This window comes from Zonotrichia albicollis, chromosome 1 (genome assembly GCF_047830755.1).
Source record: "Zonotrichia albicollis isolate bZonAlb1 chromosome 1, bZonAlb1.hap1, whole genome shotgun sequence".
Lineage (NCBI taxonomy): Eukaryota > Metazoa > Chordata > Aves > Passeriformes > Passerellidae > Zonotrichia > Zonotrichia albicollis.
In genome coordinates this window covers 54,584,474-54,601,917 of record NC_133819.1, presented here as the reverse complement: position 1 = coordinate 54,601,917, position 17,444 = coordinate 54,584,474, and the positions used below count along the sequence as shown (strand labels likewise).

Genomic DNA, 17,444 nt, shown 5'->3' with positions numbered 1-17,444 from the left:
GTGTAGTTTGAGGAAAGTTAGTTTTAATGAAACTAAGTTAGATATTATTAAACAATAGAAGAACATCGAGCAAGAAAGAATTCAGTAAAGATTCTGTGGGGATAGGGTAGATTATTTATGCAAGTTTTTACAGAAAGGCTTTAAAGTCCAAATAGACACCCTTTCCCTGCTCTCTCCTTTGCAAATTGGTTAAAAAAATCTATAGGGATTAGGTGACTTCCCTGGCAATGCTGCAGTGGCAAAACTGAGCCTCCAAGAGGCCAGCCCTCCTATTGTAAGCATCCCATGGCAAACTTCCTCTCCCACAAAGGAAAGACTATTTTTTGTTATAAGAGGACTAACAGAAAGGTCAAAGGTGGTTTGAGGACTGAATGATCTTGCAGCTGTGCTAGTATACTCAGGCTTGCTGCAGGAATCCCAAGTGGCTCTTTGGTTTTGCGTATTGCAAACTATAAATACATGTAGTCTCTAGGTTCAGAAAACTAATGATAAATATGGACATAGGAATTAACTTTTCCTTTAAGTACAAAGCAAGGATACTTTCTCCAAATAGAAATTCCAAACACACAGTATCAATTTCCATTTGGACTGACACATGAAAATAATTTATAATGAACAAAAATGGTGAGATTGTGATCAAAACTCATATTCTGCATTTTATTACTCTATTTTTGTATTTTTAATCACTCTGAAGTTATTAATGGCTTATTAATATTCATTTTTGAGACGCTAATGTTACCAAAGCAGTTATAGTAATGATCTGCATATTTGTGCATGGGTTGTGCATATAAACTAAAAAAAGTGCAAATTATGCCATGTTTTTAAATAATAATTTAAGGAAACTTTTATTTTCAAAAATGATATTTATTAGTTGTTTTTAAAAAAACATAAAGTTTGTAATAGGTTAAAAAGTAGGTTAAAAACTAATTTGAGACAAATAGTATTATGAGATTATGTTGTCCTATTTTTTTTTAAATAACTAAACTACATTTAGGGATACCTATTGATATATTGTTATGGATTTCAATGACGAGAAAATCAGTGCCCTTAAATAGATCTCAGTGATTTTTCACTAGGAGAATTGAGTATGTGCTTGTCCCTATTGAAGCAGGTGGCAGCAATTCAAAAGGCTTCATTGGGAAGGAGTCAGGCCTGTTAAAATCTTTTTAATATATGTAATATTTACATGCATAGGTATTGATACATTAGACATACATGCCATAAATAATAATGGGATCTTTGGAAGTATTTTTCTCCTGTTATAACAGAAGGAAATCAACAGCACTTGTGACTGTTCTCTGAGCAGAGCAGGGACAGTTACTCTTTTAGGCCCAGTGATGTTGGCCAGTTTGCACAAGCCAGGTGTTAGCAGCAATGTGTTGCTATAGTTGCCTGTTTTGATTTACTCTCTGATCTGATTTTTTCTTCCTTAAAATATTGTTTGTTTCAAAGGAGTTTCCTCACGAAACGATAGGGAGCCAATGGCAAATTATTGTATGGCAATTTTTTTTTGTTAAAAGAGCAACAAACCCTCCAAAAACTCCCCCAGCCAGACAGTATCTAATAAAGAACAGGACTGTTCATGTAAGAAAATATCAGCAGATCTGGGAAATGCTTCATTCATTGTTTATTGATAACCCAGTTACCGTAGTTGCAGCTAAAATTATTGGTAAATATTCTGCTGTTTTCCTGTTGTAAAGCATTAAACAAAAAAACTGCTTTGTATTGGAGAGATCCTCCCATATGTCCCACACATGACGCTGTTGCTGTGTATGGTGAGTGACACATCCTTCCTACCTTAGGTGACACTCCCTATTTTGAGGGGTTTATAAGTATACCTGCAACTTCCAGCACATTAAGATCAGTGATAAAAAGGTGAAGCACCCTTTGCTCTTTAAGTCCTTATGCAAATTACATTAGAAATATGAAGCTTTGTGATAATTGAAGGCATGTTAAATTAGTAATACATTTAATTAGAAATTAATATGCTGTGGTCTAAAATATGAAAAGAAATATATGGTACCCAGGTGCTGATGAAGACCTGGTATGAACAAAAGCAACCCTGAAGATCTTTTTAATGATTAAAAAAACAATTGCACTCATTCATCAATGAGAAAGGCTTGGGAAATATAAAAAGCATTGCATTATTGATCTGCAGTATTTGTGGCATCATTAAGTATGTTTAGCAGCTGTAGCAGCAGGTTTTGTTGTCATATTATTTCAACATAGAAGAATGATAGGAAAACTATTTGGGATTCTTCCTCCTAACCTGGAAGCTGCAGTGCATTTTCTAGTATTTGGAAACGAGAAAATAACATTTTAGTCTGTGAGCCTCAGATCAGGAGAGGCTTTCCGTTTCTTCAAAAGATGGGCATCATTGCTTTTCTATTCTATGCTTGGAGTAGATAAAAGAAAATCTGCAGCTCCACCTCTAGAAAGTATGATATGAGTAGAAATGCCAGAAAAGAAATAATTTTCCATACTTGTCACTGAAATTCAAATGTGCTGTATTATGAAATACTCCATGAAGAGCAGACTAACTTATTAACACATAATATATATAATTGAGGTTGAGCTATGCTAATTTGGATTCAGATTTGGGAAGATATTGCTCTTGTTTAGCAAGTAAAAGTTAAAACAGACTTGCTTCAAGATAAAAAGGAACAATTTTGGATTGAAGAATTTTCATCAATTTTTGATTGTGATATTCTGGTGAAATCACAATTTGCTTCATATGATTTGTTTCAGTGTTTTAACTGTATTTGTGAAGGATTTTAAAAGATTTGCAAAAAATAGATACTGAACTTACAAACTGATCTAGGTTATTACCATGTATTGTATTATAAATTATAACCATTTTAAAAGTAGCATTCAATTAAAAATCTGGATGAAACTGGAACTAAAGTAATATTACTTTAAAAATCTTCAGGAAAATGTTCTCACTAGAAAATGTTGCTTCATTGCGCTATAATGGATTTGTACCCATTTCACCAAAGTTTCTTTTGAAGGTATTACATTGTGGGTGTTTGATAGAATTTCTGGTGAGAGCTAAGGCAGGAATCCATACTGAAAAAGGAAGTCACTTTCGTCATGTAGCCAAGTCCAGGGCTGACTACAGATGAATCTTGATTTGTGTCTTCCTAGACCAAATGCAAATAATTGAATTAACCACTGGGCTGGGTTACTGTTTAACCTGTGCTCTGATCGTCAAAAATTCAAGTTAATGTTTTCTTTGTTTTACATCATGAAAATCCTGACATGTTATGTAAAATTTAATTTTGTTTAACTAAGAGGAGAGCTTCAGAATCACTCTGAGTCCCTTCTATGCAGCCTGGACAAGTTTCTCTCTCATACCCGATCAACATTCAAAACCTATTGTAAGTTTGGTTTTGGTGTGATTCTGGATGTGCTGATTTTTAAAAGAAAGCAATTTTAGCTGAATTTTGGCTTTGATTTTTTTCACCCAAAGTAATTTCTAGCATGTGCATGGTTGACAGAGGCTGAAAAAAGAAAATATACACAAACTGCGTATAATACCATATCTAAATTTCTGGTTAGGCCAACCTATTTTGGTAGAAATCTTAGTAAGAAATTTTACACCTTGGAAAGACTAACTCAAGTATGCCATGGTGTATTTTATTGTGTTTCTTAATTTCAAAGATGTTATGGCCTCTTCTCATGGAGAGAAGAAGGATTATGATGATAAGAGCATACTGTAGGTTCTAGAAGGATCTTTTAACACATGTAGCATTATCATCTGGAAAGAGAGGCCTTGTTTTTAAGGGTTATTCAAAATAGAAACTGAGCAAATAATAAACAAGAAAAAAGACAAGTTATAAAACTGGCAAGCTTATGAAAGAGAACTTGTAATTTGGTATACAGGTTCATGTCTTCTCATGTGGTCAGTGTGGAGACTAAAACACCACCACATGAAATAATTTTCAGGGTGAACAAGAAGGTTGGGGTTTTTTTATAGCAGGGATCAGTTAGACACCTAATGTATTACACTAGGATAGAATGCTATTTTTTCCATAAGAGTAATGAATGAATACCTTTATAGAATTTTTTGTTTTGTTTTGCCTGTTTTGTTTTTTTTCTTATGGAAGACAATGCTTTCCTCTTCATACTAATTTTTTTCCAAGTCTTCTGGTAAGTTGGCCCCACAGTATAAAAATTTTAGTTATTCTTTCAGGCTTGAAATTTTCTGGATATTTTCTTATGCTCGACATGGCTCCTTCAGAATAGAATTGACAGAGCATTGGGAATCATCCATTACTCACATGAAGAAAGAACCAAAGTCTTGCTCCTGATAGGACCATCCTCTAATTGGAGATTTAATTGTTCTCTTACAGCATCTCATTCTTTCAGAAAACCAGATGAAAGAAAAGTAGAAAATCTCTTGGTTTGATGATTTTAAAGGTCCTTTCCAACCTAAATGATTCTATGAAATTAGTGGGAAAAATCTATTGAAGGCTTATCCCACCATGTTGTTCCCAGTCAAAATTGCCTGTTTTGCCTTTGCCCTACCCTGATCTCTGGGGCCTGATTGTCTGCTTTCAAAAAATGGGTCAGGTTTTGTGCAACTGCAAGAATCTTTAACTAGAAGAAGGCTGATTTCTCTCACCACTCTCAGGACTTGTTATTTCTACTAGTGACTGTGTGCTATTGTCTATCATGTGTTCTGAGGAGTGTGGTAGCTTCCCAGAATAGTAGCTTCTCTTGTCTCTTGACCTGTGTATGCATACAAACGTTTCCTACATGTCCACAGATAGACAAGCTCCTTTCCAGTAAGGCAGTAGGTAATTCAAATGTGGAATCATTATAATTAGACCAAGGCCAAAATTAAAACTCTTGTTATCTAATTAATAAAGGAAAGTTTTTAATAGCTTCACACTGGTACAAAATTATAAACAAGAGCTCTTGTAACAAGAAGAGCACTATGATCCTTAAATCAGACTAATAATTGTATCAGAAGCATTAAGGTCCACTTTTAAGACTTTAAAGCAACATTTAGAGTAAAGCTTCTGTGCTGTGTGTACTCTGGCATTAGTGATCCCTAAGTGTCATGTGTGTCAGGAAAAACACAAGGTATGGATTCATTAGTGCACATTTCTTTGCCAGCAGGATCAAGAAATGGCTTTTCTGGACCAGAGGTGCAGATGTCTCCTACAATGAATTACTGTTCCTTACTTTTTCTATGGTGAAACCAACATTCTTTGCCCTTCCTTCCTTTTTTGGAGATTGCAGCATGATTGCTGGGGTACATTTAGAGCAATAAACCAAACTGATTGTAAAATAAATGTTAATCTAGCTATTTACTATGAGGCAGCTTCTGTGTGCCTATTCCCTGCAGCCTCTAGCTAGCCTGATTAGCAAACTGAAATTCTCTTGTGAACCTTTCATCTTGATCTTAATAGGTGTAAGAATATGTGCAATAGTATCATTAGGGAAAATAGTGAAATAGGGGATAAAAAGTTTAGTGAGGGATTTTTTTGGTATGATTTGAAAACGCATTGTAGTACCTCAATCTCAAGGCACAGCAAATCAAGGGACATTGCCACTCAAAATTTAATTAAAAAAAATAATAATTATATTTTAAGATTCATCAAGCTACAATTAAAAGCTTCATAAATTTCTGTAAATCTTGTTTTTTTCAGTCAGATCTGTATTCTAATTAGCAGGAACGAGTTCAATTTCCTAAGAACTTAAAATTAAGTAAATAAATGAAGGAGACAGTCTTAAAATTTCTGCTTAACTTGAGAAGAATATTTCTGTGAAATAAAGCACCATGGGCAGTGATAGTTTTTCTGACTTTCCAAATTAAATTTTTTTAGTTCAGTTTTATTAATAAAATGTATATAAAGAAGTACTGATTTGTTAATTAGTTATATTATGAACATGTGAAAATGAACATCACTGGAAAAATAAAATGTCCAAAGCCACACTAGTATTGAGAAAAGGGAGAAAAGAAGAACTTTCTTTTTCTGCTACAGAGAATTTAATGAGGGGAATAAATACAATTCTAGCTGAAAAAACCCCAGAGACTGTTTGGGGGGACAATATTCATATTGAGTGAGATGAGCTGATGGCATATCAGTTTTTTTGCTGTAAGAGAAAGTGAGGTAACACAGAAGATTTTAGTAAGCTGAATATGAATAATATAGGTAAGAAACATACATACATAAATAGAGGCTCAAGATGAAAGTAGTGATGAGAGATCAATGATCTTGTATCAGCTTGCTTGTTTTGCTTATAAACATCCATCTAAAGGTGGTGGTAGAGGTGGCTGTGAAGAAAATGAGTTTTTTCCCTGAAACTTTTCCAGGGAAATAAGAGCCAGCAGGTAGAAATGGTCAGAGGCTAGCAGGGGACAAAAGGTTGATTCAAAGTAGTTTGCATAAACCAGTCTGTGGATAGCTTGGGATGGAAATATCAGTGCATTAGTGACAGCAGATACAACAATGTTAAAAGAAGAAAGAATCAAAGAAGATTGTCTGTAAGAGGCCTTTATTTATGGAAAAAAATTAATACCTCTAGAAGCAATAAGATGAAGGAAGAAAACTTTTTCATAAGAAGACCAATGGAGAAGGTAATCCTAAATCTCACAGGCATTTACAAAAAAAAAAAAGAAATCCAATCCTTTCCCAGTACAGTCTTGTTAATGTATTCCTCACACAAAAACTAAGCTAAGGTACATCTTAGAACAGCTTTATCCAAGTTTTTAATTGTGCTCTATCTTGATTAAAAAATTTTAAAAGCTATAATTTGAATAAATTTTTAGAGCAGTCATTGGAATAATAAGTAATTACAAAGTGTAAATTTTATGTTTATTAGTAGAATTTTTGTGTTTGCTCTCAAATTGTGTATGTCCCAAACTGAAGTCTGTGCAATATCATGATTGGGGGTGTGGGTTCGGGTTCAGGCAGGATTTATTTCATGTTTTGAAGAAAAGCAGAAAATTGATTTCTAATACTTCTGCGGTAGGGCGGAAAAGAGTCTGTGCAAATTAACTTCAAACTAAGGGCAAAATATAAAGCAAAACAGAGGATCTTACTTTTTCTCTGAACTAGAATTTAGAAAGTAATTACATTCACAGCAACAATGTTTATGGTGCAGTAAGTACAAAATTTAGACCACTGGCTAAATCAGTACATGAAGCCTTTATGAAGCTCTATTATCACCCAAGTCCTACATTAAGGAAGAAAGTAATTCATTTTTAGACTTCTGCCTAGGGCATGTTTGACACAAACTCTATACAGTTTCTTTTAAAAGCTGTCTTTGATTATTAAATAGTTTTGCTTAGAAACTGCCCCTTTACCCTAAAGTGCAAAGGCAAAGCTTTTAACACAGTGATAAAATGTTGTCCTGTACTTCGTACAGTCCTTTAGATAAGAAAAAAGTAAAAGTTTTAGCTTTTAGAAGAGGGTGTGTTGCCAGAATGGTAATTTGCATTTGCAAATTCACAGGATTTTTACTGTTAAATTAAGCCCAACAGCCAGTTTGAACCGTCTGGGAGTGGTAGGGCTGAAAACTGGTGTAGCAGACACTGTAACTAAATTACAGCAGGTATAAGCCACCCCTTAAGGGAGAGACACAGCAGGGAGGACCACTTGCAGCACAAAGCTGTCAGGGAGATCTCATAGGAAACAGGCAAGTCTGGAAGTACTAGTGCTGGTTGGACAAGAAATAGATGACAAGTTATATGAGTATCTGCAAGGGATGTGTGTATAATTTGTCACTACGTGTGGTGTATATACAGTTATCTTTTGAATAAGAGGATTGTGATTCCTTAGTCCTCTCAAAACTTGAACCCTGAAATTCTGAAGCATTATGTGCCTTTGCCTCTTACTTAAAGCATATAAACCCTTTTGACAAAGTTCATCTTGCTGGTTTTAAGCATTCTTAGACTTTTCAGTTTTGCATATGAAAAGCTGAAACTTTTGTGTGGCTGTCAGCGAACAGAAGAGCCTGTGTTACAGTGCAAAGTGTAATCTGACCTATAGCACCTTCCAAAAAGCAAATGCTGAGTGTCAAGCCCACAGACATCCAGTGCAGAAGAACAGGTCCTCACAGTATTAACTACTAAAGATGTATAAACAATTTCTTGCCTCAAGTCATCCTCTCCAGGTCTGTGGGTCCTCTCTGGGATGGACTTGTAGGTGAGCAAAAGCAGAGGAGAGGGCTTCTGGGCCTGCAGCTGTCATAGCAACTACTCCAGATTGTTTTTTAGGGAGGCCATTAGGAAATACAGGAAAAAACCCTTTGATCACCAAGGGATTTTGCGGACTAGACCACTTGCTGTGCACTACAATTACAATTTATTATGTGTTTTGCAAAAACAATAGTCTTTAATCATGCATAATTCACTGCAGAACAGAAAGTTTTTAAGCACAGAAAGCAATTGAAGGCCTGGACATAACCTGAAGTTTAAAAATGTCCAATTTCTAATATGTTTTTCAAGGAAACATACCTTTCCTTAAGTCATCAATTAAATGATTTATTTAGTCTTCTTGTAGACTAGAAATTTGGAGAGCATTTAATCTGTCTGCTTATAGAGAAAGTTGTTGTTCATTTGTCACCTGGCAAAGAGAACTGGTCTGGGGGCTAACTACAGGTCCTTGTGCTGCCCGAGGGAGGGGGCAGCAGTTTATGATAATTCACTTTTTATAGTCCTTGCCTGTGTGTTAGAAAAGCTGTTTTAAATTCACTGCTAAGAGTATGCCCAGCCATGTGAGTGACTATGTTGATGTTTACTGCTGTGCAGGTCTCAGTGATACCTTGCAGCAATGAGTTCAACAGATTTTCCACCACCCACTGTTTGGAAAAATATAATTTATTATTATTAGATTTATGACCTTTTCCCATTTCAGTGGAGACACCTTTTCTCCTCAGATGAGTTAGGGTGAATCGTTTCTGATCTACATTTTCTCTCTGCTGTTTATTTTCTTGTATGCTTTGATCATGCTCATTCTTAGTCACACTTTTCTGTAAGCACTTCCAGTCCTTTAGATCAGTTTATCATTTTTACTACACATTTTTCTGATGTATATTTCTTAGATGGGCTAACCAGAAATGAACAAAGTACTCCAGATGAGGCCAAATTATTGATATACATAACAAATAAAATCCTGGCTCTGTTGAAGTTGCTGTGAATTCACTGTCATCGAAGGGCTGAGGTTTCTCCTAGCACTGTCACACTTCCCACATTATTTTTCCTCCCATTTTTCATACATTCAATTTCAGAATCTGGCAACTTAGACTTAATCTAGAATCCTACAGATTCCGTTAACTCCATTAAATTGCTGTTAGTCCTCAGATCAGGAGTTTTTCCCTGTGGACATGATTAGTTTCCTCCCCAAATTTTGATGAAAAAGGTCAAATTTTGTCCTGATTCACATTTGTTATGGATGTTAGTAACTAATCTTGATGTTAGTTTTGAGTAGCTGAAACTGAGAGAAGCAGCACAGACTGAAACAATGCTGTTTGTGTTCACAATGACCTTTAGCTGCAAAACCCGCTAAAATACATTATTTAGTATATGAAAGCAAACAAATTTTTTGCCTCAGTAAATGACTGTCCATAGTGCACTATGAGTATGAGGCAAAGCAACTCTGAGTTTTTACAGTGTCTGCAAAAGAAATCTGTTGGTTTTTGTTTCCTCTCCAGAAACATCTAAGAAATGTTCAGGTTGTTGCTGCCTAATAAATACAGTAAATGAAATGTTAATAAATTGCCAGCAATTTAGCCTGACAATAACATGGATTGACCAAATTGATTAAATTGATTATGTTTCATGTATTTACAATATGTAGACACAAGCCTAATTTATTTTCTGAAGAGTTCAAGGTAGGTATCACTGGTATAAAAAAAGGCAAAAAACAAAACAATGGAGTAATGTTTGTGGTTACTATCTGCAATAATCTAATGCTGACAGAGAGCAGTATTTTATTTAGTAATTAACAGTGTAAAGGGAAGAGAAGCTGTCATGTTGGTTCTTAAGCTGGGGAATGTGATGAAAGATGATATCTGCGATCTCATCCTTTCCACTTGTTTAGGATTGTCAGAATGAGAAATGTCAGCATTATGAAAGCTCAGCTCTGCTCTTGATATGATAAAACCCTTCAAAAGCCAGTCTTTCTTTCCCTCTCCCCCTCCTTTCTCCCTCTCCTGCTTGCACTTGCTTTTTTTTATTTATCCTGTTTTGTTAGATGGCAGAAATATAATTCTTTTCTTTCTTCCTATTATAAGCCTCCATTTTTGTTTTATTATATGTTTCACAACCCCTAATGCCCCACTGAAAATTACCTTGTTAAATGACAGTGTTTCAAAGCCATGAATCCTTTCCACCATTCCCTCAGAGGTTTGAAACAGTCAACAGACTGTAAAGAATAAATAATAAAAAAGTATTGATTATTTTGATGACTGTGAGATTCAATTAAGTATTAATTTTGCCCTCCAGTGGACCTATCAAGGTATTCAAAAGGGAGGATTCGGCTCAACTAAATGCGTGCTGAGTGCTTCAGCCTTAAATAGGGAGAAAATGTGTTTACCTACAGTATTTGAAGAGGAGTGCATTGATGCACAGAGTCCAATATTTAAGTGCTGTGCAAATTGAGCCCTGGTGACAGTGACATTGTTTTCGGCAGTATGAGTATTGACTAAAGAAGAGCATTTGATGACAGCTTAAACTATTTGTATTGATTAACATTTTCATAGATTATCATGTGTCATATCAAATTCACTTTTCAGACATGAATACATTAAAAAACCCACAGGCGAACATCGACCAATGTGAGGACGGGACAGAGGGAACATGCTAGCCAACCTACTTGCTCGCTGGTCACCTGTTCTCTGCATAAGAACCATTTAGGCATGAACTTTGCAATAAATAGCTGCTAGAGAGATCAACAAGGTCACTTGCTCTTTTTCTCTTTCTTAGCGTTTTTTACTCTGGTTTCTGCGCTGTCATGATATTATGCTTATTATTTTGTAAACGGAATAACTGAGTGTGCTTGGAAATAATGCCTGACCCCTAAATATCCTCAATGAGCAGAAGATAAAACAGATTCTGATCATCAAGGAAAAATTTAGATGTGTACAAATGTGTAATGTTGTATGGGGCATATAATGGTGCAAACACAAGAATAATTGCAAACTGTATGTGTAAGTATCTTCCCTAATTTTATCTTCTAGAAAATGTTTTCTGTGCTTTTTATTTTCAAAAGAAACATCAGTGTTTGTGTCTTTAAGGACTTTTGGAGCATAGTATCCCAATGACAGGAAGAGTTAGAAGAAAATTGTATCTCTTTTAAAAGTATGTAATGAAATGGCTATTTGATGCTGTGTATTTTCATAGAAATGCTGTAATGCTGGAAACTGTGCATTTGATTTTGTTAATGTTATACAGCTGAGGATGCCTCTTTAAATCACTATGGAGCACTCACAGGGGGCTCCTCTTCTGTGGTATCGGAGCATATAGGAATTTCTTCTCTTACTATGCTATGGGCAGGGTGAGGTGTAAAAACATACACACAAAAAAAAGCACATCCCACAATTAAAGCTGTGTTGGTTATGTTGCTTTCATAGAAGTTTTTCTCCAAAGCATCCTGAATCTCTCACATGCTAGTTGAGCTTTAATAGGGTGGGGAGTAATGGAAAACTCATTGGATCTGTAATAGCTCTTCACTTGACTGCAGCCAGCAATAACAGCAGGAGCAGCCAGAGATAAGAGAGAGAGAGAGAGTGTGTGTGTATGTGTGTGTGTGTGAGAGAGAGAGGGAGTGGAAGAGAGAGTATACGCACACCAAAGCTGCCACTTTTTTTTCCCCTCACTCTTTTTTTCCCCCATCCTAGGATCCAATGATAGCTGGACAAGTCAGTAAGCCCTTGCTGTCACTGAGGAGTGAAATGAATGCAGAGTTGAGAGGTGAGGACAAGGCAGCTACTTCAGACAACGAGCTGAATGAGCCCTTGCTTGCGCCTGTGGAATCAAATGACAGCGAGGACACTCCCAGCAAGCTCTTCGGTAAGTCTGTCTAGGTATTTCATTTCACTGCTACCATGTTGTCCGGAAGAGCAATCTTCCCCTGTTCTTTTTTTTTTTTTTTTTTTTTTTTTTCCTTGCTCAATTTTCTTGTAAGTAGGAAAGAGTAGCTTGGAGCATGCAGGCACAGAGTCCTCTGCTCCTATTGCAACTGGTTACCAGAATGACAGCATCAGTCCTGAAAACTTTTGTTAACAATGGACGTATTTAGTGCAAGTTGCAGATGTTTTATGAATATTTTGAACCATGGACTCTAACATAAAATTGTGCCTGCGTGTGTGTGTGTGTGTGTGTGTGTATCATTTTCTTGGAGTACTTTAACAATTATTCTGGTAGGTGCTGGTGTGTTGCACATGCTACCAGCTTTTTCCGAGGCTTGATTAAACTGAAAAGTTGAAATTTTTTAATGGTAAAAATAAATCTGACTGAAGAGAACTGAAAGATTCTTGTAGAAAACACTTCACGCTGAGTAAACAAAGCCTAGCAAGGGTATTGCACGTGGAGCTAATGTTTTTGGAATTTAAATTAGAAATTAAATATTCCTCCTCAAGCCCGTGGAAAGATAGATTACCTTTTGATTTTTTATTCATTTTGGAATAGTCTAAATTGTGCCAGATAAGTGTAACATTTCACAATCAAAACAAAAGCAGTGAGAGTGGCACTCCAACACAGACATCTGTCATTCAAACGGATGACACCCTGTAAGCCAACTCAAGCAACTCTGATCTCTAATCAGAAAAGGGAGCAGAGCTGTTGAGGCGCGTGCTTGAGTGATAGATGTTGATAGGTGTCTGAGCTGTAGCAGCACTGTATGGTACGTTGTGACATTTGGGGTTTAGAAGGACTACACTCCTGAAGAAGTCCCTTTTAATTATTTCTGTTTGTGACCTGAGACAAACCTTAATAAAATGGAGCACTTACTTATTTTTTATTATTCTATCGGTGGAAGTCAAAGGGAAAAAGGTCTTGTTTAAAGGGAATGCAGCTCTAAGGGAGAGGGGGTGAGAGCCCATTTTCTAAGATTCAACTTCTGATTTCATAATCTGTAAGGAAATCTGTAGCAGTGTTCAGATTTCAGTATTCTACCTACAATAAGAGCTGCAATATTTTTTAAAAACAAAAGAACACGTGCAATTGTATATTGTAATATTCTTTACACATTACTGAAACATACAGCAGAGAATGTTTTAATAAATAACTTCACTACAAATGCAGGAAAAATAATAATTAAACACCCCCTAAAATTTAATTTCTGGATTGCAGTAATGAGTGCTACTGAATATCACATCCTTTTTTAAGCACCCTCTTAGTAATCTTTGTTTCCATGGAAAACATAATTTCCATTAGCAGTTTGAATGTTCAAAAAGCATATAATAATTATTAGCCCATTTTATCCAGGAAAGAATTATAATGTCTAAAATTCAAAAGGCTATCTAGAGTAATATAAATATCTTCAGCTGTGTTTATATGTTTTATTTGCTCAAATGTTTAGGTTCCCTCTATTAAATACAGCCAGGCATATAGAAAGCAAAAAATGAGCTTTTAATTTCAGGATGGTGAAATGTCTGTTTGTTTTTCGATCAGGCAAGTATTCTAATAAAAGGCAGGATATTTTTTGAGCCCTTGTCATTTGGATGTTCTACAGTGGTAGTGAAATATACACAGACACTTTCATTAGAGTTGTCGTGTGTTATATAGAAATGATGTGTAACCATATCTTGCTCCTTTCTGGGCTGAAAATATAATTTATCTCACTAAAAGCACAAGTGAAAAAGCTCAAAATTCATATATTGTGCTTTTTCTATTGGTGAGTGTAAGATATTTGCTAGTCTGATCCTTATACTGCTAAAAAGATGTTCCCAAGTAAACAAAAGTAGGTGAAATAGTCCAGCTGCTTCGGTATGAACTTCTGTAGCATTTATTGAGGTTTTGTTAGAATTATGACAGACACTACAGATTTATTAGCAACAGTACTTGTCAATTAATTTTAGTAACTTTTATAACAAAAAAACGATGGTGGGGGAATTTTGATACATTTGAGGATCAACTTGAGACAATGTAAAATAAAGATGATTAGATGTTATATCACAGTGCATCCCTTAAGATAGATTTGCAGTAAACACTAAAAATTATCAAGTGCAGTTGTGTTAAAGCTCTGATACATAAATATGGAAAATCACCACCCTATAGTTTTTTCTTTGTTTAATGTTATGAATAGCATGTTAGGAGTGCATACTTTGTACTTTTCTTTGCAGTGTCTGAAGTTAAATTATTGTAAACACATTGACAGGTGTTGGCATAGAGAATGACAACTTTCTCCTTCAACCTTCTTTCATGTAATGAGAGATAATAAATATATTTTTAAAATATAACAATTAATACATGTTGTATGAAAATTTTCCCCAAATCTCTTAAGCAGGTGAGGGAGGAGCATTTTAGAAAGCCAAGAGGAGACAGGTCCCTAGAGAACAAAGTTTTTCTACACTGCTGCTTTTCATTTTTTTTTAAGGATTTGTGAAAATCATGTACTGGTTTAGTTGGAATGAATGACCAGCATTGGTGTGTTTTGTTGATGTTAGCAATATTTCATGAGTCTTATTTTCATATAGATGAACAGACTTGAACGATGAGATGCGAAGAGCTTTCTTTTACCAGACACATTCTGCTTCTTTTGATGGATAAGTTTACTTCTGCAAAGGCCTGCCTTTCTCATCTTTACCTTTTCCTAAAATTTACCTGCTTATTCTCAAATTTCCTTGTTCTGGTATTTCACTGCATGCCATGGAAACATTGGGTATTTATTACCAGTCAAAATGGTACCTTTTCGCTAACAGTCCCTGCGGCCAGTGAGGAAAGGGCAGGAGCACAACTAATTGTATTTATTTTTCAAGAGAGGCACTAAACTTTTGTTTCTCTTATGGGTGCCTTGCTATCAGTAACAAAGTGGATGAATGCTGCAGCATTTTAAGTCTCAGAAATACCAGCATTAAGTTCCTGACGACTTGAAATAGCTTCCACCTGAAATTGGTGTACAGGTGTCTGTGAAGATGCACTTTGCCACTGTTGCAGCTGTTCCCTGTGGGTGAGGACAGGAGTTGCTGTGATTAGAGGGGTTGCTGTTGTTTGCTGGCTTGTTTTCTCCTGGTGGTGGTGATTTTTTTCTTTTTTTTTCATTTTTAGAATTTGTTTCTCTTTGAAAGAAAATGCTGTCCCATAGTCCAGGAGTCTGTAATCCTCTACTTGTGCATTTATACCAGTGGACTCTTGAATTTGCATACTTCATGCTAAAGACTTTTGATACTGAAACCAGAAAAAAGTAGAGAAAGTCATCAAAAATTAGATGCAAAATGTTGGTAAAGGAATTTGTCCTGAAACTCATTACCTCAAAAATACAATTTTGAAATGTGGGTTAGCACAGTTACACTGTGTTTGTTCCAGAAATCCCAGTATGAGATTGTGAAGTTGCTTTGTAAGAGATATTGTGATGAGCTATTTATTTTAAAAATATTTGTGAAGTAATAGCTGCTATTTTAACCATAGAATCTAATTAAGTAACATAGAAACTGAGTATGGCTCTTGAGTTTTCTGGCAGTGTCATTTTCAGATCAACTTGTCTTACTCTGCAACATCCTTCAAAATACTAGCCCAGGCCAAATGCCACCAGTCTTCCCAGAGAAAGCTTTTCTTAATGTTAAGTAGCAGTTTCACTTGAATAAACATATTGGTATTTGATCCTAACTTAAATAATCCTACTTGTCATTTTTTACTGTATTTTCAAACAATTCTAGTATAAATTATGAAGTATTGCTCTGAAAAAAAAAATCTTACAATGAAAAAAGCACCCATCTCATGTTTAGCTGTGTGATAAATTGTTGCGATTCAAAAGTTGGTACAGACACCAAGGGTACGTTGTATATAAAATTTTCAGTAGAGTAAAAAAATCCCAAGAATGAAGTGGCTGATCCAAGTATCAAAACCCCCTGTGGACTGAGGCTGACTTTGAGCCAATTAAGCATTAATTAAGGACTAGATCTAACTCCAGCAAAGTCAGCCTCTAAAAGGCTGACTTTGCTGGAGTTAGATCTAGTCCTTAATTAATGCTTAATTGAAGGCAATTTGTGACATAATTAGATGACGGGGAAAAAATCTGGGAGTGCATGCACTCGCATATTAAGGTAATTTTACTGTATGATAAAAAGTTATTCTTTGAGATTCAGTCTGTAGTTCTATGAATCAAAAAATAAATAAAGCTATAAGTGTATAGTGGGGGCAATACCAAGCCTCTAATTTTGGAGCAGAAGTGTTTCCTATTTAATTATTTCAGGACAGAAAAAAAAAAATTGACTGCTAATCTTTTTTTTTTTTTTTTTCCTTTGCTGGCAAGGTTTTGTTCCAGTGAAATGAAATCTTAAGTTTCTTGTGCTGGATCTGATGACTGTAGTTTTCTTTGGTTCATTAGTGGGCTTTTGATCTTTTCATAATGCTGTGTATGCTTGAAACATGGAGTGGGGATATGGGAGTTAAATGAATCTGCACGCATTTAAATAAACAAGTTTTTATTTTCAAACCTCTGCATTGGCTTTGGCATTTTATTTTCCTTTCCCACATTGTTACCTGTGTTTCAGAACTGTGTGCATCCTTCTATATAACCATACATGTATATGCTGCAGAGAAACAAGGTAGAAATTGTTTCGGGCTGATTATGTTTTGCTAGTAGATCCCTTGTACTAGTCTTTAAAGAAACATATGTTATATATATATATATATTTTTTTTTTTTTAATTGGAGTTGTTTTGATTAGAATTTATGGGATGGAATAATTTCAGTAACAAAGGATAAGGGACTAAATTGTCTTTTACCTCTTGAGACAGTGGTCTCTGCAGGTCAGAGCAGAGGTCATTGCCAGGTTGCTGTGAGGAAGCTGACATTATCATCCTTAACAGTATATCTAGCCTGTGGGGGCCCTCAGACTATGAGCATTCCTTTCATCAGTCTATTTAAGGATGATTCTCAGTGGTTTGGTTATAGCCTCAAATTTTAAAGGCCTATAAGATCTCTGCCCATCAGGAACACTTTGCTAAGGTTTGGTAATTTCAGTGGAAGAAGGCAATGCATATTTGTTGCTCTTGATGCATTTTAAAGTGCTAGTGAATATTTCTGTTCTGATAGGGAGGTTCTTTCTATCTTCCTTCCTTCTTTTAGAGGCCTCAGACATGTTTGGTCTGCATGTAAAGGTTCTTCTCTCTTCACATAATTTTATTCCTTAATTTCCACATTTTGGGTGCTTTGTTCTAAGACACTATCAGTTATCCATGCCATAGAACTGATCCTGTTAGTGCTTGAATGTGTGGTACTTTCCTTAAAGCAAATAATCTGTGGATTAGGAGCCCTATTTAATTACA

The 17,444-nt window shown here is 35.5% G+C and overlaps 1 protein-coding gene across 6 annotated transcripts in view; it reads left to right on the top strand.

Annotated features, from left to right (window-relative positions):
- POU6F2 (POU class 6 homeobox 2) overlaps positions 1–17,444 on the top strand; it is a 313,133-nt gene that overhangs the window by 47,839 nt on the left and 247,850 nt on the right. For 5 of the 6 annotated variants that reach the window (XM_074541631.1, XM_026793432.2, XM_014267044.3 and 2 more), the window contains exon 2: positions 11,854–12,025. In XM_074541631.1, the coding sequence (XP_074397732.1) occupies positions 11,854–12,025 (172 nt within the window). Of the gene's footprint in view, positions 1–10,944; positions 11,164–11,853; positions 12,026–17,444 lie in introns of those variants that run through there. The other variant, XM_074541629.1, reaches the window with a different exon arrangement.